At 35.3% G+C, this 22,824-nt stretch overlaps 1 protein-coding gene and 1 long non-coding RNA gene across 3 annotated transcripts; one reads left to right on the top strand and one right to left on the bottom strand.

Annotated features, from left to right (window-relative positions):
* The first annotated feature begins 399 nt into the window (after positions 1-399).
* Positions 400-999, top strand: LOC127131516 (secreted RxLR effector protein 161-like). Its single transcript, XM_051060433.1, has one exon. It carries the CDS (start codon positions 400-402, stop codon positions 997-999), a length of 600 nt encoding a protein of 199 aa, XP_050916390.1.
* A 17,443-nt stretch (positions 1,000-18,442) lies between these two features.
* LOC127128001 (uncharacterized) lies at positions 18,443-20,745 on the bottom strand. 2 transcript variants are annotated; one of them, XR_007805609.1, is made up of 2 exons: positions 19,379-20,745; positions 18,443-18,684 (listed from the first exon to the last, which is right to left on the bottom strand). It is a non-coding gene; the product is annotated as an uncharacterized LOC127128001 (long non-coding RNA). The 2 variants fall into 2 exon arrangements; XR_007805608.1 differs by having other exon boundaries at positions 19,533-20,745.
* Positions 20,746-22,824: the final 2,079 nt, after the last annotated feature.

The following is a 22,824-nucleotide window of genomic DNA, read 5'->3' as shown; positions in this document are numbered from 1 at the left end:
GTCAAACAACCCCCGGGATTTGAAGACTTCAAGCATCCTTCACATGTATACAAATTGAAGAAAGCGCTCTATGGATTAAAACAAGCACCAAGAGCGTGGTATGATCGTCTAAGTAATTTTCTATGTGAAAAAGGTTTTGAAAAAGGCAAAGTAGACATGACTCTATTTATCAAGAAGATAAAAGGGAATACCTTACTTGTTCAAGTCTACGTAGACGACATAATCTTCGGCTCAACCAATAAAGAACTATGTGAAGAATTTGCGTTGATAATGCAAGGTGAATTTGAAATGTCTATGATGGGAAAGATGAACTACTTCCTTGGATTGCAAATCAAGCAACTAAAAGACGGATTTTTTATCAACCAATAATATTGCAAAGAGTTGTTAAAGAGATTTGAAATGGATGGTTGTAAAGCAATGTCAACACCAATGGGCTTCGGAACCTATGTTGATCAAGACGAATCGGGTGTGTCAATTGATATCACGGAGTATCGAGGTATAATTGGTTCTTTATTATATTTGATGGAAAGTCGTCCTGACATAATGTTTAACGTGTGTTTATGTGCTCTATTCCAAGCAAATCCAAAGGAGTCACATCTCACGGCGGTCAAAAGAATCATGAAGTATCTCAAGGGAACAACCAACGTTGGATTATGGTATCTTAAAGGTAGTGTTTATAAGTTAATTGGTTATTCTGACGCGGATTATGCAGGTTGTAAAACAGATAGAAAAAGCACTAGTGGAACGTGTCACATCCTTGGTAATGCTCTAGTCTCATGGTCCTGTAAGAAACAAGTGTGTGTTGCTCTTAGTACGGCTGAAGCAGAATACATAGCAGCGGACAGTTGCTGTGCACAGAATCTTTGGCTAAAGCAACAATTAAGTGACTATGGAATCGATCTTGGATGCATACCACTCCGATGCGACAACACAAGTGCGATTAACGTGAGTTATTGCATTATGTGTGTTAAGTTCTTATTTCTTGTCTTTTCAATCTAAAGTTAATCACTTCAAACATTGGTACTCTCTCTCCAAACTTCATATTCAACTCACTCTTCCAAAACCCTCCATCTTCCTTTCCAAAACCCTAACTATCTCCATTATCACCATTAATTCCATTCAAAGCTATTAAAACCCCACTCTCATTATCATTCTCACTATCACTCTCCATCAACTCACCATATTCTCTCTCCAGCTAAAATCCAGAAAAATCCTTCCAAAACCCTAACTTTCACAAATTCAATGGCTCATCCTAGATAAGATAAGGGAAAGAAGAAATTGGGTGAAGAGACTTCTCAACATGTAGAAGAGCAACAAGCTGGCAGTGTAAAATCCAGACGGTTAAGATATAATGTCCGGACTCAGACTCTAATGTCGGTAAAGTATGTTAACTTTCAAGCTTTTCCGTCTCACAACTTTAACTTTGAAACCTTGCTGAGAAACTCTGGGGTAGATAAACTAGTTTCAGATATTGGAGATTATTACCCTGACATGATAAGAGATTTCTATACCTCTATTAAGTTTGGAACATATGACTTTGGAGATTTGGTATTCATTGATAAAGTCAAAAATGTTGAAATCTACATGGATCTTACTCAATTGGGACAATGTCTGGAAATCCCTTCAGAAGGAGAAGCATTTCGTCAAGGTAATGAACCTAACAATGATGCATGGAGTAACTATAACAGTTTGGAGTACTTTGTTTCCATTTCTAGAGGAACTCGGGCCAGCCTCATGAGCCGGTAAAGATCAGAATCTTCAAGGGTTGTGAAGTTTGCAAACATGTTGTCTATGAGCGATAGGATGCTCCACTATGTTCTTGCCTATGTGTTGGTTCCTAAACATTCTAACCATGCTCAAGTTAGTGAAATTGAATTACAACTGATTAGAGCCTTGAAACTGAATATGAAGATTAACTGGGCTTATGTTATCTACCAACACATGAAGCATCAACTTTCTCTAAGTGGCGGACTTCCCTATGGTCGAATTGTCTCAAAAATTCTGGAATTTTCTGGTGTTCCGCTTCAAAGGGAACCAAAGACCCCAATGACTGTTAGAAATTGTGAAATCAACGAGGTTACTGCAACAAAGAATATTGGGATAAGTATCGGACCAAATAGAGTGTTTCGATACAAAGATTCGGCTGCCTCTTCCGCTCCTCCAACAATTCCAGAAGGTGAAATTACAAATGCGATGCTATATAACAAGATGTGTTCAATTGAAACAACCATGCACCACAACCACTAGGTCACTCAACGTGGTATCAAATCTCTTAGAAAACTCTTCCTCTCCTTGAACCGTCAACATGTCCCTAGTGAAGAAGGGGCTGAGGAAAGTGATGAAGAAGCTGAGGAGGATGAAGGAGGTGACATGTCTGAAAGTGATTAAGTTTGGTCATTTTTTGTTTTTCACTAGCTTATGTTTTTTTTAATTTAGTACAATTCTAGTTTTATTTTCAGAATATGTTACAACTGTTGATTTATGATATGTTATGTTTGAATTTTCTTGTGTTATGTGTTTGCATGCTACTTCTTTTTCTTTTTCACCCTTTCTGTTTATGACAAAGGGGGAGAAGAAATTGCTACTATGTTATTTCTTTGTTGTTTGTTTCTCTCTAACAAATATGCATATTTCAAAAGAATCCTTAATTCATAAATTAAGGGGGAGCATCGTTTAAGGGGGAACCTTTGATAGAGAAACACGATTGGATCAAACTTTTATGATTGTGGGTTGTCATCATCAAAAAGGGGGAGATTGTGAAGACATGACTTCTCAGATGCTTTGATGACGAAAAACTTCGCTACAAAGTTAAAGACTGATTAACAAAAAGATTGATCAAGATTCAAGCTCGTGAATGAAGTTTCCAACCTATGATCAAGTCTTGATGAATCGCATGAAGAATCGTCTTTCAAATGGATAAGGTAACACTTGAGCTCTATATAGTTATACAAGGGTTCATAACATGTTGCATTCATGCCATAATTGTTGAAAATATTTTTATGCATCAAACACTTCACTCTTTTAACTATTTTTCAAAGTTGTTACAGAGTAACCGATTATCAACTTTAGAGTAACCGATTACTCTGTGTTATTTTCAAATATTTTTTGAATGTTGGAACCAAGTAATCGGTTATCCTCTTTAGGGTAACCGATTACTCTGAGTAAATTTCAAATAATTTTAAACATTGAATGCAAGTAACCGGTTATCCAATTTAAGGTAACCGATTACCGCTGATCCATAGTTAAAAATTAATGCATCTCTTCATGGAAACTTTTCTATCTTTCTTTACCATGAAGCCTGGCAACCTTTGGATTATTGCACTCACTTGAGGAGGTGTTTAGACATTATATAAACATCATTTTTCAGATTTCAAAATCACCTCCTTGCAAAATTTCAAATCATTTACACACATTCTCTCAAACTTTCTAAGTGTTCATCCAAAATTTCTTAAGAGTGAAACCTTGCATAAACTTTCATTTCAGCATTATAGTTTCATTTCATATAAAGAACACTTGTATAATTATTGTGAGAATTGAGTGTTACAAAGGAGAAGATCAATTGATTAATTGATATACTTCAAATTCCAACTACTTTCATCTTCTACAAACATTCAGAATTATATTCCTTGATTACAACTTATTCTTAGGATTGTTAAGAATAAGTTTGTAAGGTGTTATCCTTGTTATCCGGTGCGTGGATAGAAGAGGTCCATTTGTGAGAAATTGAGGCTCGATTAGACTCTAAACATTGTAAATCCAAGAGGATTGTTCTTGGTGTGTTAGAATTAGATAGAAAGACCTTAAGGTGTCTTGTCTAGGAATCTAACATTATAGTGAAATTCTCTTTCATGTTGAAAGGGGAGTGGAGTACTCTCAATCTGTGAGGGGAACCACTATACGTCGTGGTGTTCTTTACTTTCCGCAATTTACCGCTTTTTCATCACATAAGCAACTCAGAAAGTAAAAGTCATAAACCGTCAAAAATCTGGAAAATACTCTAAGTACCTCATTCACCCCCCCTCTAAGGCACTCCTTAAACTTACATAGGACACTGACTGATGCTCCTCAATGAGTAGGCATAGGGATAGTCTTGACATTTGGACCTCTTGGAGAGAAAGTAACAACTTTAGCCTTGACCAGATCTTGCACATGATTCTGAAAAGCACAACAGTTTTCTATGGTATGTCCAGGTGCACCCATGTGAAATTCACAAATGGCATTAGCATCATACCCAGGAGGATAAGGGAAAGTGAATGGCCTTAACTCCCTTAAAGTTAACAGTCCTTCTTTCTACAAGTAGGGAAATATATGGCTATAAGGCACAGGCAAATGGTCAAGCTTCCTTCGTGGTAGTCTTGGTTTAAATTGTCGCTGTGGAGGGGCATTATGTTGTTGTCGTTGTTGTGGAGGTTGTTGTTGATAAACTCGTTGTTGTATTGGTTGCTGGTATGGTATAGGTACTATAACAACGACTTGATCATAAGGAAGTTTTTGTTTACCCTTATACCTTCTTAAGATGGCATTTGTATCACCGTCCTTTTTCTTCTGGAAGCTTCCAGAATACTTCTTCGGTGTGTTGGATGCTCCAACAGTGCCTTAAAGTTTACCATCCTTTAAACCTTTCTTAATTCGATCTCCATTTGTTACCAAGTGAGCAAAGTCTGGCACCTCACTGCTCACTAACCTATCAAAGAAGGGGTCATTTAAAGTATCTACGAATATTCTAGTCACTTCCTTCTCAGGCAATGGAGGTTCCACTTGAGCGGCCAGTTCTCTCCATCTTTGAGCATATTCTCTGAATGTTTCTCTCTCATTCATTGCTATACCATGTAACTGCATACGACCAGGCGCCATATCAAGATTGTACTTCTATTAATGGGGGAAAGCGTCAACAAATCTTCCCAACTCCAAATTCGACCTTGTTCCAAGCTCATGTACCATCTTAGAGACGCTCCACTCTAGTTGTCTTGAAAACAATGTATGAGTAGCTTATCATGCAACCATTTTTCCAAAATACATCACCAAATGACTTCTTGGACAAGTCTGGCCTTTGTACTTTTCGAAATCAAGAGTTTTGAATTTAGTCGAGATGACCAAAATCGAAACCAATCGCATGTTCATGGCTGCCGAGCTAAAGATATTATTACCCTTTATAGCCTTGACTTTCTTCCCCAAGGCAAGAAGCCTCTCTGCAGCAGAATCCGGAAACACTTTTGGTTTTGGTAGATCAGGTATGTCAAAAGTGTCGTATTGGTCATCTTCCATAACCTCAGACCCATGTTGAGTAGATGGGTCGGACATTTCTATGTGATCTTCATTTCCCACTATTATATGAACAGGGACTCCTTTAGCACGAGAAAAGCTATCATCTTAATTGACCAAACCTGAGTTGCCCACCTGACTTGTAATCCTTTTAGCACCAACTTCCATTTCAGAAGTTCTCTCCCTTTGAGCAATTGCCAGCATAGTCTCGAGTAACTGGTCCATCTTCTTCTAGATAGCAGTGATATTTGTCCTCATGATGACCTGATTGGCCTCAACATGTTCCAACCTCATCCTGTAGTTGTTGCGTGTCTCATATCGGTGTTGATTAGTCAGCGTTACTGGACAAAGGATATAATGTGGTGTAAGTTTTTAGATTTTCTGGTGAGTGATATGCATGGGGATGCAAATGATATGCGTGTTATTTTTATTTTCCGGGAATCGTTCAAATTCATTAATTGTTTAATTAATCAGAAAGGTAAGAAATATCAAGACAAGATAATAATGAAGCAACTTAAACATCTTTCATTCAAGTACATAATACAAAGGCCTAAAATCCCCAAGTCAAATACATCCCAAATAAAGAAAAGTACAAAAAGCGAGAATCGGACTGTAGGTTTCCTTGCTTTGAGCTCTTCCAATTCCTTTTTGAATCTCCTCAACATTTCTTTGCAGAACAAGATAAAGTTGACCACTGCAGTATGGGTGTTGTCTTTATTCAATTCTTCCATTGCATCCCTCTATTTCCATGGCATGTCTTTAGCTGACCAATTGCAGAACTCTACCAATCCGTTGAGCTTTGCACGGTATTTATCCATATCTTCTTGAAGAAAGTCAATGGTTCTGTTGAAGGGTTCATAATCTTCAATCACATAGTCTCTTTCTTTCATCTATATCGAGCTATCTTGATGCAAAGCCTCTAACTGGTTCTTCCAATAAATGGAAGACTCATTAGCATCCCTTACTTCTTGACATTTTTCTTCCCAAATTTTGGGTGTAATTCGAGAAGCTTATGTGGCTATTTCTTTGAGTCGGCACTCTCGTTTTGCCTCTACTTTTGAGTGGCATAGAGAAATGGTGAGTTCTTTTATCTGAGCCCCGAGTGTGTCTCTTATTATCTTATTATCCTTAGTAGAAAGGTACCACCAATGCTCATTCTTTGGACATTCATTCCGGTCCTTCTTCAACTGATCCTTAATGGTATCCAAACAATGGTCAACTTGCTCTATACCCATTTTAACCTTTTTCCTTTTATGCTTTTCTTTGTCAACCTTTTCTTATTTTCCTAAAGTTATGCATTCTTCCGCTCAAGTTCCCATTTTATCTTATTTTTCTCATTCGTGACTTTTGAAGATTCAACTGCAACTCTTCATTTTCCTTCCCCAATCTTGCTATGGTAGCTCTGATTTCTCCAGCTTCTTCAATAAGGATATGAGTGGGCTTAGGCTCAGAAAGAGGAACATGTGTCCTAATAATGAAAGGCATCTTAATCACCACCACCCTTTCCCTTACCCATTGGAAGTAGGGCTCTTTGGTGACTTCATTCAATTTTCCCAGGTCAACTTTTCCTTTTCGGTTAACACTTTTCCAGGCTTCTTTGATCCGTTTGAACAAGCTAGGATTCTCAACCCCTAAGTCAAGTAGCAGAAAAGCTTCCAAAGAACTTGCATCCAAAAGACCCTCCATTGGGTATCCAAGTTGTCTCATTGATAAAACTAGATTGGAATTGACACGACCCTGGTCCCAATGAGTAGTAAGTTGGGGAAGTCCCCACAACTGAATATGATCTCCATGCCAACATACTCCCTAGAATAGCAAGAAAGATCATTGGATTAGAGTGATCCCAACCTTTGAGGCCAATTATCATCTTACTTCTCCATAAAAGATCTTGTCTTTGGAAGATGTTCCAAAAATCGCTGGTACAAAAGAGGAGCACAACAAGAAATCATTCCCTTCTTCTTTGCATGTCTATAACTTAGGTAGTAACAAACATCTGCCAATAGAGTAGGCAAATGGTTCTTTATGAGGAATACATTGATGGTGGTCATGTCTATAAAACCATCCATATTTGGGAATATAATGATTCCATAAATAGCTAAAGTAATTGCAGCATAGCAAGCTTCCTAATTTTCTGCATTCAAGAGGGTATAAGCTCTTTAAAAGAGGAACTTGAGTGAGAATCCTTTGGTATTTCCTTTAACTCCTAAATTGGAGGTAACTTATTTCTTATCCATGTGAAGCGCTTTAGCAATGACTTCATGCTTCAAAGATTTATCAACCCCCATAAATAATGACTTGTTCTTCATGGGAATTCTGACAAGAAGCTCAAACTCTTACAACATTGGTGTAAGACCCCAATTTTGTCCCTAAGATCCCTCATAGCATCATAACATTGCATTGCATAGCCTCAGGGATCATTGAGTATCTTAGTTCCCTTTACCTTTGGGTGGGACTCCTTGTGAGTGGTTTGAGATCACCAGGCATGCTTGAATTGTATCATCATTGCTTTTCACATTTTATTTACTAACCAAAAGCACAAAAATATGTCACTAACATCTTTTGTTTGTAGCTTGAGAAATCACAAGGTCAAAAGCTTCTAGGAGATCCTTTGTGTAATGATATGGCCAAGAGAAGATGAAAGCAAGCATGGTAATGGTTCCCAAGGCTCTCATCCATCAAATATGCCTTCCTAGCATCTCAATTCATCATTTTGATCAAAGCAAGTCAAAGGGTTTGAGGCATTGTTCTTCAAAGAAACCTTAATCCATCTGTGCACCACAATGCCTTGCTCATGAAGCAACCTCAGCCCATGGTCAAATACAATCAAGGGAAGTTCTTTAACTCTTCATTTCATGAATATTTGAACTTATTTGAGTGTCCTCAATCATCAATTCATCAAGGTAAGAGTCATGGATTTGAGAAGTTGATCAGTCAATTCATCTGACTATTTTGAAATACACTGAGACCTAACGTTTTATGTGTTGGTCAAATGGAGATGGTTCCAAAAGAAAAAATGTGATTAACGACAATATGAACAACTTTCATGTTCATAAAAATTTTATTTGAAGCTTGGAAAACCATCTGCCATTCCAAGACATTATAGGTCATTTTGACTGAAACCCTAATTTTTGGTCAACTTCCCAAGGACATAACTCATTCATTTTTTATGATTTTGAGGTGGGATCAAATTAATTGGAAAGCTTAAGATGTCTACTTCAAATGTTATGTTGAACAAAATTTCAAAATCTCAAAGGAAATACATGTGATAATGCAAGACATTATAGGTCCTTTTGTGTCAAAGGCATTAAAAGTCAAAAAATATCCAACTTCAAGTGCCCATAATTTCTTCATCAAAAATCCAAATGATGCAAAATTTAAGTCCATTTTGATTGTCTTGAAAAGATCTACAAATTTTAGGTTGGAGGTTTTTTCATTTGAAGCTTTCATCATCAAAACAGAAGGGCTTGAAAGTTGGCCAATTTTAGAAACCTTGCCTTAACATGTTTTGCACATCACACTTTAAACTCAAATTTCATAAATTTCCACATTCCAAATGGACTTTTTACCAACGTAACATTTGTTCCCCATACAAAGATCTTTCCAACCATTACCCATATGCATATGCTTGGATTTTCTAAATGGTATTTTCGAAGAGGTGAATGATTAGGTTCAATTGTGGAATTCATGTTGAAATCTTGTTGCACAAGCCAATTCAGAGCAAATTACACGTCCAAACCCTTGGCATTTGAACTCAGCTTGCATTTGGCATTACTTTTGGGCCTTGTGCATGATCATGCAAGCCCATGCAAGTGGTATCCAAATTCATGCACACGGATCCTCTCACACTTTCCTTGCCAATTCCTTTATAAATAGAGACTTCATTCCCTCCATTTTGGACACCCAGTTTAACCTGAAATGCTGCAGAATTCATTCCCCAACCATCACTAAAGAAGCAATTGCATTTTCTCAAAAAAATTCAGATCTCGAATTCAGCTTCATCTGGTTGAATTCATAGATCTAATGCTTCTAGACCTTCATTATACACTTCATTGAACTTCTGTTTTGATAAAGCAAGCAAGGTTTCAAGCTCAAATCACCAGAACTCAAACTTGAACTCCAGCTGGTATTTTCTTCGATTCTCCTAATCCTTCGACCTATTGGCTGTGGTTTTGTGTTGGCTGAAGTCCTCTCAATAGAGGCATCATGTTTATGCTTTTAATTTTTGCAATTCATTGAGTTCATGATGAACACCAGATTTTTCAACTTCTGATTTCTCAAATCATAGAGATCTAGAATGAAAATGGATGGTATAGGGATGATGTACATCATCCCAGCTTTCTATTGATGTATAGATCGCACGTTTTGGTTGCCTTTTGAAGTTCTGCATTTTGGCCGGAATCTGGAAGCTCACCGGAGAAGATGGTAGCTCCGGTGGCTTCATCATGTCCAGTTTAAATCTGGACCGTTTGATCTTGTTTCCAGATTGAATTGTGTCCTTTGGATCTCATGACTTTCAATAATGCTGGATGCTTCGCTGTTGACTCATGCCTTTCATGCGCGCGCATCTCACATCCGTCTGATCAGCCACGTCAACTAATGAGGCTTGATCAGACGCTTGTGGTTTTTTCCATTTTCTGAATTTCTGTTTTTATTTTCTTAAATTCCTTTTATTTCAAAAAATCATATCTCTCTCATTTTTAATCCAAAAAATATGGGACCAATTGCATTATTTCCCAAATAATTTCTAGTTTCTATTTCTGATTTTTAATATTTTTTATTTTATCATTTGATATTTTTTGTGAATTTTCTCTTTTCTGGTTATTTTTTAATTCATTTTAAATAGTTTTTTATATTCAAAAAATACAAAAATATTTTCCTAACCTATTTGAATGATGATGGATCTATGAAAAATATTCTCATCAATTTTTGAATTGATTTGAGATTTATTTGAGATTTTAGTTCAATTAGGTTATTTTTATTCATTTTTAATTGATTAAAAATAGTTTCTGACTTTTAAAAATGCTGAAATTTTTTGTCAAACCTTGTTTGACCTTGTTGAACTTAGGATAAATCACTTGGACCTTTCAAGGTTGATTTGAAGTGATTTTGAAGTTTGACCTTTCCATTTATTTTAATTCAAGTTTATTCTTAATATTAAAAAATGCCAAAAATATTTTATTCTTTTCTTGACTTCCAATCTTCATCTCACTTCTGTTTTTGATTGTTTGACCTTAACCTTCAATGTTATTGGTCAACATATGAGGCTTGGTACATGAGATTCCATTTTATGCATTTATATTTCTTTTACCATTTTGTCATTTCCTTTTCTCTTATCCATCTTTTTCTTTTTCTTCTTCTTCTTCTTCTTCTTCTTCTTATTTTTTATCAATGAGTTGAAGGTTGATAAGTTAGCATTGATTAGAGGGATTTAACCTTCCTTGATTCAAATCTAATTCATCTTGATCATTTGATCAAATGAATGGCTTTGCATTAAGGATAGGTTGCCTTTTAAATCATGCAAAAGGCTTAAACCAATACAAGATCAATTCTCTTCTCCTTTGTGGCATGGCAAGTTGTTGGGACTTGGTTCACTAATCAAGACTTCTAACTTGTGTTTGTTGCCTACATTATTATTGACCGGCCTCAGATAGTTGTGACTTCTACATAAGTCCAATTACGATTGCTTAACATAGCGCTAAATTTTCCTTATGGCACACTAACTACTAACACTAACTATTGACAATTAACATTTACTTTATGCAATTTACTTTATGCAATTTACTTTAATGCAATTTACTATTCTTGCACATATTATCCATTTGTTTTTCCCTTTGCTCATTTGAGCACATGTTTATGTTAATGCCATTTGCCTTTTGCTCACTTGAGCACATAATTGTGTATATATTATTGTGCTTGTGTTTTGTTTTGATTGTTGGGGACCAAAATGCAAAGAAATGGACTTAGTTTCTAGGTCTTTCCCTATGCAAAGAAATGGAGAATTGGACTTAGTTTCTAGGACCTTCCTTATGCAAAATTGGAATGAAAGGATCTTAATGATGAAGATGGATTAGAAGAACCAAATCTCTAACTCTCTCTTGTCCATTCTTATTTTACTTCATGGAACTTTTGATGTGTGTGCTTTTGTGCTAGGAGTTGCCATTTGAGCTTAATTGGAGGACCATTGTCATGTTCATCTAAGTGGAAGATACAAGATACATTGAGGATCTCTTGTGAGACTTGTTTGGTTGCTTATACTTTGTGCTTGCTTTATTCCAAAGGATGGGAGTTGCTTGGATCATCAATATGATTTCAAGAGAGAAACTCCTAGTGTGGTTTCATTTCTTATTCCCTCACCTTTTTGCTTTACTTAGGACTTAGCCATTCTTCTTCTTCTCTCCACTCTAACCCAAGCCAAAACTTTTGTGCAAACATTTAACTATTTCCAACATTAGAAACCTAAGCCTTATGCTTTTGATTTTCAAACTTTCTTTTCATAATATTTACTTTGAATTGAACCTTTAAGTCAACTTTGATCATTTTTGTACATGCTTCTAATTGGTAAATATAACCCATTCAAATGTGCTTTTGTGGTTCCAATGGCCACTTTCTTAATCAACTTTTCATAACCTTTAGCTATTAGGTTTGAGTTATCTTGGTGGTAGATATAATACTCACCTATATCCTTAGTGATGGACAATGAGTCTTCCATGCTTATTATAGGGTTAACCCCTCACTAGCATGTTGAAGCTATCCTCACATGGTGGATTTGTGGTCTGGTTGAGTTTTCTCCCTTTGATAACAAAAGACCTTAAGGCTTTTGGACCAATCAATTCACCAACTTGTTTTGAGATTGTTACCCCGAACTACGAGGTTTTGATCCTAATCTTTTTATAAGATGGTACGTAGGCAATGGGTTCATCCATCCAAACACAAATGTAAATAACTTGTACATTCTCTTCTCATCTCTTCAATCATGTTTGCACAAACAAATTTTTACAAAACAACAACCTTCACAAGTATGAAAAGGGTTCCCTAGAAGTACCTAGGATGTTTTGGGTGTCTAACACCTTCCCATTGCATAACCAACCCCCTTATCCAGATCTCGGTTTCTTTTACTAGTTTTTGTTAAAACTATTAGGTTTTTGTTCGCTTTCTAACCATTCCTTTGGATAAATAGAAGTGCGGTGGCGACTCGACTTGTATGATTTACCTTGTATTTAGTCAATATCTCCAATGGTAACGAATACCCCGCTACAATTGGTGCTAACTGGACATCTTGGAATGTGAAACACCTCAAGGGTGGGTCATATAATTGGGCCAGAGTCACCAGTGTTGTATGGTCTACCTTCTGATTCAACAGGCCAAGCAAGTTTCCATAGTTCTTCCCAAAGTTGACTCTGCATACCAAATGCATTTGAGAAACCAAATCACATAGACTTCTCAAATCAGGCTCTTTGAACTTGAAAGAATAAGTTCTTCTCTTATTTGATTCCATGCTTCCTGAATTCCTGCAACTTATGATTCTTAGATTCCCTGGAAACAAACAAATATGAATGTTATGTCACGAGTGCGCAATGCTTTTATGCATGATTTTAGAATCATAGGTATATGTAAGTTCACAACATTCTATGATAACAGGTATCTCTGATTATTGGAATCCCATGGATAGACACTAAAGTTGGTAGGTTCCTAGAGTCATGGATCCTTTTTGAGAATATAATCGCCATGACAAAGGCTCTTCGAACAATAATACCCTCAAAATAATATCGTCTAGGTGAGGTCTTCGTATCGTCCCATCATGGAAGGCTCCTTGTGGGCCTCTACTACACAACCATCGAGTCCAAGGTTCTAAAAAGGTTCTCAGAGTCATAGATTGAGGTTGGAAATATTACTGTAAGGTAGTATTACACCCAAGAGATCTCATCTGATTGGGGCCTTCATATTAACCCAACAAGTTCGAAGTCTTGTAGGTTAATACTACACAACCACCAGAGATGGAACTGGTTAAAAGGTCCCTAGATTCATTGATCCAATTTGAGAAAATTATCGTTGTGACGAAGGCTTGTTGGACAATAATATCTGAAGAGAATCTACTCTAAGCGGGGTTTTCATATTTTCCCAACAAGGAAGGCTCCTTGTGGGCCTCTACTACACAACCACCATCTTAATCCTATGGATTTTCTCAAGCTCGGGTATAGAGTCTGTCTCACAGAGCCACCAATTGCAATATAAGAATTAATCAATAAATCACAAAATAACAATTACAAAGAGATAATAATAACATCATAAAGAACACAAACGAACAAAGTTAACATTCAAATGCAAATTGAACTAAGTTAGGTTCGACTCTCTCTTGCTTGGAGCATGGTCCCTAACAGAGTCTCCAGTTGTTGCATCTCGAAAAATACGACCCCTCACGATATTCGCGGAAAAAATGATTCTAACAGAGTCATTACTGAACTTTATTTATTCCAATGAAAGAATAGGAAAATATCGATAAAATCTTTGAAAATTGAATAATGGTCATCGCAATCATATTTAGGTTCTGGAGTCGATTACGCAAGGGGAAGGCATTAGCGCCCCTCACGTCCGTTATACTTAATAGAAACCTTTTAGTCTAATTTGAGGTTTGAATGTTAGCTAATGTGTATTGTTTTCTTTGAAAGATAAAAGTTTGAAAAAAGAAATGGAAGGAAACCTCAAAAGGGGAAAATGGAGGTTTTTTATTAGTGTGCCCGCCAAGATATTGCAATCTCGTGCCAACATATCCTTATAGTGTAATAAGGAAATCAGAGCATTCGTAGTTCGAGAAACTACTGTTTCTTAGTGGCTTTTAATGAACAACTATTTAGATCGTGTTCTAAAGGCTAAACATTGGTTTGTCTACTCTCGACGGAGGCTTAAGCATTAGTTTGGTATGCGCGTTAGAAGGGATTGAAACATGTTCTTTCTGAAAAGGGTTTTGATAAGTTGGGTTAATATGTTTGAAGTTTTATTTGAACAACGATTACTCGGATAGTCGAGTAAGGCAACTAGTATCCAAATAGTCGATGGGAGGAAATGAAGGCTCTAGACCATCTCCTTTTTCATCCTTAATTATAAAAGGGTTTGATAATAATTAAGGTATTTTAAATGGATGACGAATACTCGAATGATCGAGTAAGGCAACTCATATCCAAGTCTTCGGGAAAGGGAATATAAGGCTTTAGACCACTTTATTTTTCATCTAAGTTTTTATGAAAATAGGTTTGTGTATGATTGACATTTTTTAGATAAACACGAGTGCTCAAATGATTGAGTAAGGCAACTCATATCTAAGCATTTGAGGAGATGAATCGAAGCCTCTAGATCATCTCCCTTTTCATTTATTTTATTATGAAAATAAGTTTGATTTAATCGGGTTAGAAGTTTTTTAGAGAAATGACAATTGTCTGAATAATCAAGTAAGGGAACTCATATTCAAACAATCGAGGAGAGGAGTCGAAGACTCGAAACCATCCCCCTTTTCATTTCTAAATTATGTTCAGGTATAATTAGAATATTTTAATTTTTAGTTAGTAAAATACTCAACATTGAATCGAGGTTTTGAATTTGCGTTTATAGATGGATTAATGGAATATTGGATGAATTAATCATCCAAATAATTAATAAAAAAATAAATAGGTTTCATTGTAAGAAAGCCCAAGAGTAAGCCATGCGAGATTGATGGTGGTGCTAGAAGCAATCGACTTACAAAGGTGTTTGAAAATGGACTCGGTATTGAATCGAGAAATATTTGACTTTTAAATGGTTTAACGTAACTATAACGCATCATACATGGTTTATGAGAAATTAAATAAATAAATCAAACAAGCACAATGTGCTAATTTAAACAAACCTCAAAGAAGGTGAGCAATTAATAAAATATTTAGTAAAATTGATCAAAAGTATTAATGAATTAAATTAAACAAAACAAAGTTACTCAAGATATTAAGTGATTTAAATTAACAAAAATAAAATTATATAAGATAATAAGTAATTAAACTAAACAAATTTCAAATAAAATTAATTAGGATGTTAGTTAATTAATTTAAATAAATGATTTAACTAACTTAAATATCCTAATAATTAATCACAAAATAAAAACAAGAAAAAAGAAAAAAAAAAGAAATGGGCCTTCCTCAAAATAAAGCCCAGAGGGAGCACTACGCAGTAATAAAGGGGTGCATCATTAGCAATCCGACCCAGACCCATTAGAAAAGGGTCCAAGTTAGTTGGTCAATAAGTCAAAAGGAAGGAAAGTCAATCTCATTGACTTCGTCCCAAACCATCTGATAAGAACTCCAAAGCATCTAAAGGGGATTTGGGCGCGGGCACAGTATAACTATTGTGGGGGTTCAAAGCAGGACCCCCTGTTGACTCAACAACCAATGTACGCATGGCAACACAAGGGGCTACAATTGTTGCAACAACCAACATGGTGCATTAAGCCATATAGCAGAATAGAAAGCAAAAAAAAAAGTAATCATTTGAAACTCTCTCTTACCTTCAAAGCCTTCGTGCTCTCTCCCTCACATCACGAACGTCGTTGTTGTTCATCAAGAACACCGAGCCCCAACCCAGGTCCTCCGCTACGACAACCCTAAAATCCAGATTTCGGTTGGGTTTCCACCGAAAACCTTAACCGTAAAACAACCCCTACCCAGATTCCGGCCAAATGGCCTCCAAGACTTAAACCACCAACACAAACCTCGTCCTAAATCTCTCCCTAAAACCAAATCTAAATCCAATTCCTGCATAAAAACCCTCCAATTCCTGGATTGGGATCTATGGTTTCAAAAAAAACCTAAACCCATCATTTCAAAATTAGAGCGCAAACTATAACAAACCCTCAACTAATTCCATTGTTGACAAGAAAAATCAGTCGAAAGACTTCAAGACCAAACAGAAACAAGCCATAGAACCAGAGATCATCAAAACAAAATTGACACCTATGTTCGACTCAACATATATAAAGCAAAATCATCAATCACCAATAACTACATATGATATTAGAAAGCATGAGTGGAGCTTAAGGGAAGAGGAAACTACGGTCCGAATGTTGTCGGAGAAAAGAATCCACAAGTAAGCGATTTTCTTTGTTTCTTTTGTTTCCCATTTTTTCACTTATTCTTCTTCTTCTTTATGATTTTTCTCATTGGTTACTGTTGTTAGGTTGTAGTGTTTATGCAAATGGTGGGGTTAGCCTCACCTATATCAGAGTTTCGTTGTAAAACTCTGATTAGGTTTTAGGGAAATAGAGCTTTAGTGAGAGGGTCGTATAATATTTTTGCAAGGTAACCGTAGGGTAAAAAAAAACCATTCTTTCAATAGCTGAAAGATGCTATTTATATGGAATGAAAAAGAAAGAGATTTTTCGTGAGGAATCAAGGGCCAGTTTGTTTTAGATTTAAAAAAATGGATTTTTTCTTTGTATTTTTGAAAATGGATTCTACAAAAATGTTTTTCAAAATATTATAAGTTTTTCTAAATTTATTTTCTATAAATTAAAAGATTGAATTGTTCATTCTATAACATAAATATACATTATTGAAGATCAAAATATAGTCAAAATCACAATTTTTTCAAAAAGTTGTATCTTAAAAATGATTTTTATGAAAAGCTATTTGAAATAGCTTCAAAATTAAGTGATTTTTTGAAAATTTGATATCTAAAAAAAGTTTCGATAAAATAATGAAATACCTAAAATAACATTTTAAGAATAACTATTCAAACCAAATTTTCATTTGAAACTTTTATGAAAAGTTTCATTGTAAATTTTTTTTACACTAAAATTTGTAACACTATAAAAATCATTTTTAAAAAAAGCCAAAACAAACGGCCCCAAATCTCCTCTGCTCGCGTGAGGGATTTTTCCAGGAAAAATGATGAGCTGGCCTTTTTTGAGGATCAAATTTGTTGGAAAATATTAGTGCATCCCTCATTTCGTGGGATTATTCGTGAGTGGTGTGAGGCCAACCTTTTCTCGTTGATTCAATTCTCTGTTGGTTGATCTTGTGGGTACCATCTGATTTGATGAGATGGCCCTTGGTTAAAAACTGAAACTCAATAGAATTATACAAATGTGGAAAAACAATCTTTTTGGTCTGTTTTTTTTACTGCTAAAGTGTTACTGCAATTTTTTTACTTATATATGTGGTGTATTAATAACCTTATTCGTACATTTTTTGTTGGTTTGGATGTATGTATGATTACTGATATGGTCTTAGGTAATGACCAAATGTGTAATAAACTTTTAAAGAAACTTCTGGTTGTAAGTTTGAATTTTAACTTTGAGTTTTCTTGAATGATGCCAAGTATTGTGGTTGATGCAAATGGTCTTAGGTAAATAAAAAGGTTTGGCATTAAAAAAAATTCAAAACTTGGCTCACATGATTAATTTATAATTTTGTTTGAATTGTTTAACTAATCAAAACATTCTCCATTTAAGGAGTTTCTAGATTCTCTCAGGGCTAAAACAAAAACAAATTGACTACTATTTTAAAATAAAATGACTAAAGAACCAAAGTGTTGACCACGACTTTAAAGTGAGGTTGACTTTGACTATTTTTTTAATACAAGTGACAAAATATAATGATGCATGAGAAATGGTCAAAAGATGAGGACCAAAACAATGCAATAATTGGTTTTCTTCTAAAATGTTGTATGTCTACCTAAAGTATAAGACAAGGATATGAAAGCTAGTGACAAGATGAGACAACTTGATCATAAATACCAAGCCTTATAATTTTTTTAAAGATGCACATGGAAATTGAGAGGGCATGTGGATAAACCACATATAAATGATATGCGGATGAATAATTTTTCCTTTTAAAATTGAAGAAGGCAATACATGACCACATGCAAGGGTCATGTTGATGCAAATGAGAATGATTTGAAATAGAAAAAGTAATGAATATTAAAGGTAGGACAATTTTAAGGTATGACACATTTGATAATAAAGTCAAAGTCATGAGCTTGACCCTCTTGTGATTTTGTCTAATCTTGTCATGTGCATTATCTAATTAATTCTCATATGCATTTTTTTAAGTCCTTCGTTTTGTTTTTATTTTTCATTCATGCTTGGTATATTCACTTAAAATTCATCAAGTTTAAAATAAAAGAGTTAATGTTTTATTTTTAGCATGCACAATAACTTGAATAAGGCAAAGTAGAATTAGATAAAATGGGCATTTTTATGCATTAACACCAATACATTAATATTATAATCTCATTGTTAATATGCATCCAAAATAAATAAATAAAAGAGTTTTTTATTTTACCACAGAAGAAATACAAGAAAATTTATTCTTGATGTGGTCCCCACATAGTTCCTCCATCATTTCACACACCCACATCCATTTGCCATCTATTTCTTTTCACATCGTACCATCCTGCATAAACCTGCAAACAAAAAGCCAAAACTAATATGTGTTGCAAACATGAATTCATACATACCATATATTACATTCAATTGAATAAACATCAAAGGAAACATTAATAAAATTAAACAATAATGTTGCCAAACGCATGAGTTACTCCATACCACACGTCAAATCAATTAAAAGAGGGAAATGACAAATTGTTCAAAATAAGTAAAACGAATTTTCACAAATCCATATTCATCATACACAACATACCATGCCATCAACATCCAAACTTCATCACCGTGCCTTGTGATAAACCACAATCAAAACATTGTTATGCATAACAGTCACCACTCCATATACAACAAAAATCACCACAACAAAGCATTTCGTAAAAAATCCAAACACACATCCATCTACATGTCATGTGCAAATCAAGGCAAATCAAAATAATAATCCATCCCAACGAATGTAGCTCAAGACACATCAACAATCATGTTAACATATACATACATACATCATAGGTAATTTTGGGACCACAAAACTCATACACAACTCAACAACATGATTAACCAACCAACGGAATCTAATATATACTCAAAAAAATCACATGTGTCTTAGCAATACAAATCCTCTCATCCTATCCCCGAACTTCTCCTATAAAAAAAGACCTATGACTGATTAATAGGGAAGAGAAAAAAAACATATTGTTACCCTACTAAAATCGATACCTTCAACCACACCAAAGCTATATTTCGGACTTCTTTTCAGAGTTTCACATTAAAACTCTGAAGAAGACAAGCTTGACCACAATCAGTAGGAGCAACTGTAACAACACTCGCGGAGGAGCAAAAGATGTTGCAGAAGAGGAAAGAGAACGAGTACCCAAAATGAGTTTGTTCTTCCTTGTTATTATCTCTCTCTCACTTTCTCTTTCTTTGTTTTTGCATCTTTAAATTGAGTTAAGTTGGTTGTAACAAGAAATCACCATAACTGTTAATGAAAAGTGGGTTTGGGAAATGTTCAGATGAGGGTTTATGTTGCATGAACTATTTGATTGCTGCTTTATTTTAATCTTGTTGGTTTGCGCTTTACCGTTACCATCATAGGTTGAAGGTTTCTTTGATCTTTAGGGATCCCATGTAGGGGATTTAGGGTTAGGTGATTGGTTTCTTTTGTTTCAATTGTTTTTATGCTTGTTTGTACATGTGGATCAGGATTTGTGTGTTGGACTTTGATTTGATGAATATGGTGGTGACAAAGTTTGTTTTCTAAGATTGAAAAAGGGTTAAAGGTAGAAGTTGATCTTTGGAAATCAAAGGGTACGATATAAAGGTTTGAGACTAAGCGTTTTCTTTTGTTTCTATCTCTATCTCCATGTGACACGCGTTAACCAATGGGGGAATACAGACGAGGGGCTTAATTGGCTGCTCCGATGAGAGACGGGGGAGGTCTCAATTAGTTGGGACCATGTATTGGGCTTGAAGTCCATTTTCATGTCCATATCTCATTTTCACTTGTTCGTACCCCCATGCCTGAGAATGATGTTGGGCCTTGACTTATGGCCCAAAACATCCCAAGGCTGGCAGCAACTTCCCTTTTGTTTTTAGTACTATTTCTCTTTGTTTTCTTTTATATTCCATGTTTTCTTTTCCACTTAACTAATTTAATTAGATAATTATTATTAGTTAATAATTTTTTTAATTAAATACAATTCACCTAATGACATTATCAAGTATTTCTTTAATTTATAGGGTTATGTTAATCAAATTTAGTTAAATTAATTAGTTGACTAATTTAAGCTTTAATTAATCAATTAAGCATTTACCTTTGATATTTCTCTTTCATTTCATTTTATTCCTCATGGTAGTGATTCCTCCATATCCATTATTTTTAGCTTCTTATGTCATTTTTCTTGATTCCTTAGTTAGGATGTTTAGAATTTACTAAACAATTCGATTATCTAAAATCAAGTTTTTTAAATCAAGTTCAATTAAATACAATGCCAAAACCTTAGTCGAACGCCAAGTTATCTTTTTCAAACCTGATTAATTCATATCAATTCAATTTCATATCTCTTCCTGATTTAAACATAATATTGAAACCTCTTTTCTTAAACAAATATGAAAGAGGAGGATCCTTAGAGTCTAGCATTCTCTGAATCCTTGAATGATCGGTCCCGAGGCACACGTCTTGGGCTATCCGTTTGTTAATTCTTTAGTTTCTAAAACACTTAACATAAACTTGGACAAAAAGAGGGACTGTTGGAGACTAGAATTCTAGTGTAACCTTTGAACAATCAACCCCAAGGCACCCATGTCGTTATTGTTGAATGTTTGTTGTCCATCAAACAAATATCATAATTACTTTGGATGAAAAATGTATGTTGGAGTCTAGCAATCCAGAAATACCCCGAATAATTGGTCTTGAGGCTCAGATATCTCTCTCACCGAGTATTCTTCATTCATTCAAAAAACACTTAACACATCAAACTTATTTTCTCGCCCTCATGCGATCGAAAACCTTTCACAAAAGAACATTTGTCTAATCCCTTCTAAAGCGTATACAAACTAGCACTTAAGTCTCCACCGTGAGCATGCAAGGTAACGTTTAACCGTTAGAATGCGATTTAAACACGTGTTCACCATAACAAACTTTAATTAAGTAATCTCTTTTCAAAAGAACAACGCTTAATCTTTTCTAATGCATATACAAACTAGCACTTAAGTCTCTCTACGAGCATGAAATCCAACATTTAACCATTAGAATAAGATCTAAACACTTGTTCATTAAAAAACACCAACCAATAAACGTAGCATTCACACTGAACTATGAAACTTGGAGTTCCTCATTCTACTTGATGATACATAGGAGCAAGACCCGCAATCTCGTCAAACACTCTAATAAAAACATTTTTGCGACCCCTTTTCCATTTCCTTTTACACTTTTTATCCTTCAAATAAAATAGATAACATAAGCTAACATTCAATCGCATATTTAACTAAAAGGTTCTCGTTAAGTACAACAGACATGAGGGTGTTAATACCTTCCCCTTGTGTAATTGACTCCCGAACCTGAAATGGTTACAACAACCATTTTCTTTTTCTTTAAAGGGGTTTTATCGATATTTTCCTTTTCCTTCTTTGGAGTAAATAAAGTTCGGTGGAGACTCTGTTCAAATCATTTTTTCCACAACTTCGTGAAGGATCGTATTTTTCGAGATGCGATAGTTGGAGACTCTGCTGGGGACTATGCTCCAAGAAAGAGATAGTCAAGCATAACTTTGTTAACCTTACGATAGATGTTGAATTTGCTTAATTGTTTTCTTTATGCTTGTTTGCTTTCTTTTATTGCTTTCTCTTTTCATTATATATGTTCATCCTTATATGTGGATCCTGGGATTATATCATGAGTAAAGCTCTGCATCTAGCTTAGGAAAAATAAGAGAGAACACATAGTTTAGAATTGGAAGTTGTGTAGTGTTAGTTTCCAAGGAACAATCCTTGTGTGCATAACATGAAGATTTCCCCTAGAGTAAACCTTTTCGTAGATCTCGTTATAAGATAAGTAGCCTGTCGCAAGACATTGATTCATGAAGGGTCTGTGACTCTGGGAATCACTCTTAGAGGACCATTTTATGTTTTGGTGGTTGTGTAGTGTTAGTCTCCAAGGACCAACCCTTGTGTTCCTAACATGAAGACTCCATCCAGGATATACCTTTTTGTCACTCTCGTCATAAAACAGCTAGCTTGTTGCAGGATGTTGATACGATTAGAGTCCATGACCTTGGGAACCTTATCCATCAACCTAAAAGCTATCCTATTTGTGGGTTGTGGGTAGAAAGCCTAGAACTGTCCATTATAGGGATACCTTTGTCTTAGGTTTGTTCTGTGATACTCATGTTGCCTCGGATCCTTACAACCACACACGACATTTCATTGCATCCATGCGTAAACGTGACATTGCACTTTTTGCATATCAATGGAAAAAACAATCATGCATTTGCATTCATCAGCATGCATGAGACTCGGCATAGATACGAGACTCACTGCAACTTCAAAATGATGCTTGAACATATCAAAGTTAATCAATCAACAATGAGAACAAACATTGACTCCAAGCAAGGGAAGATGGACCGTCTACTGGAAACCATGCTAAGTTTGGCACAAAAGGAAAC

This window comes from Lathyrus oleraceus, chromosome 3 (genome assembly GCF_024323335.1).
Source record: "Lathyrus oleraceus cultivar Zhongwan6 chromosome 3, CAAS_Psat_ZW6_1.0, whole genome shotgun sequence".
Lineage (NCBI taxonomy): Eukaryota > Viridiplantae > Streptophyta > Magnoliopsida > Fabales > Fabaceae > Lathyrus > Lathyrus oleraceus.
Note: the sequence above shows the minus strand (reverse complement) of the source record. Positions and strands in the feature narration are given on the sequence as shown.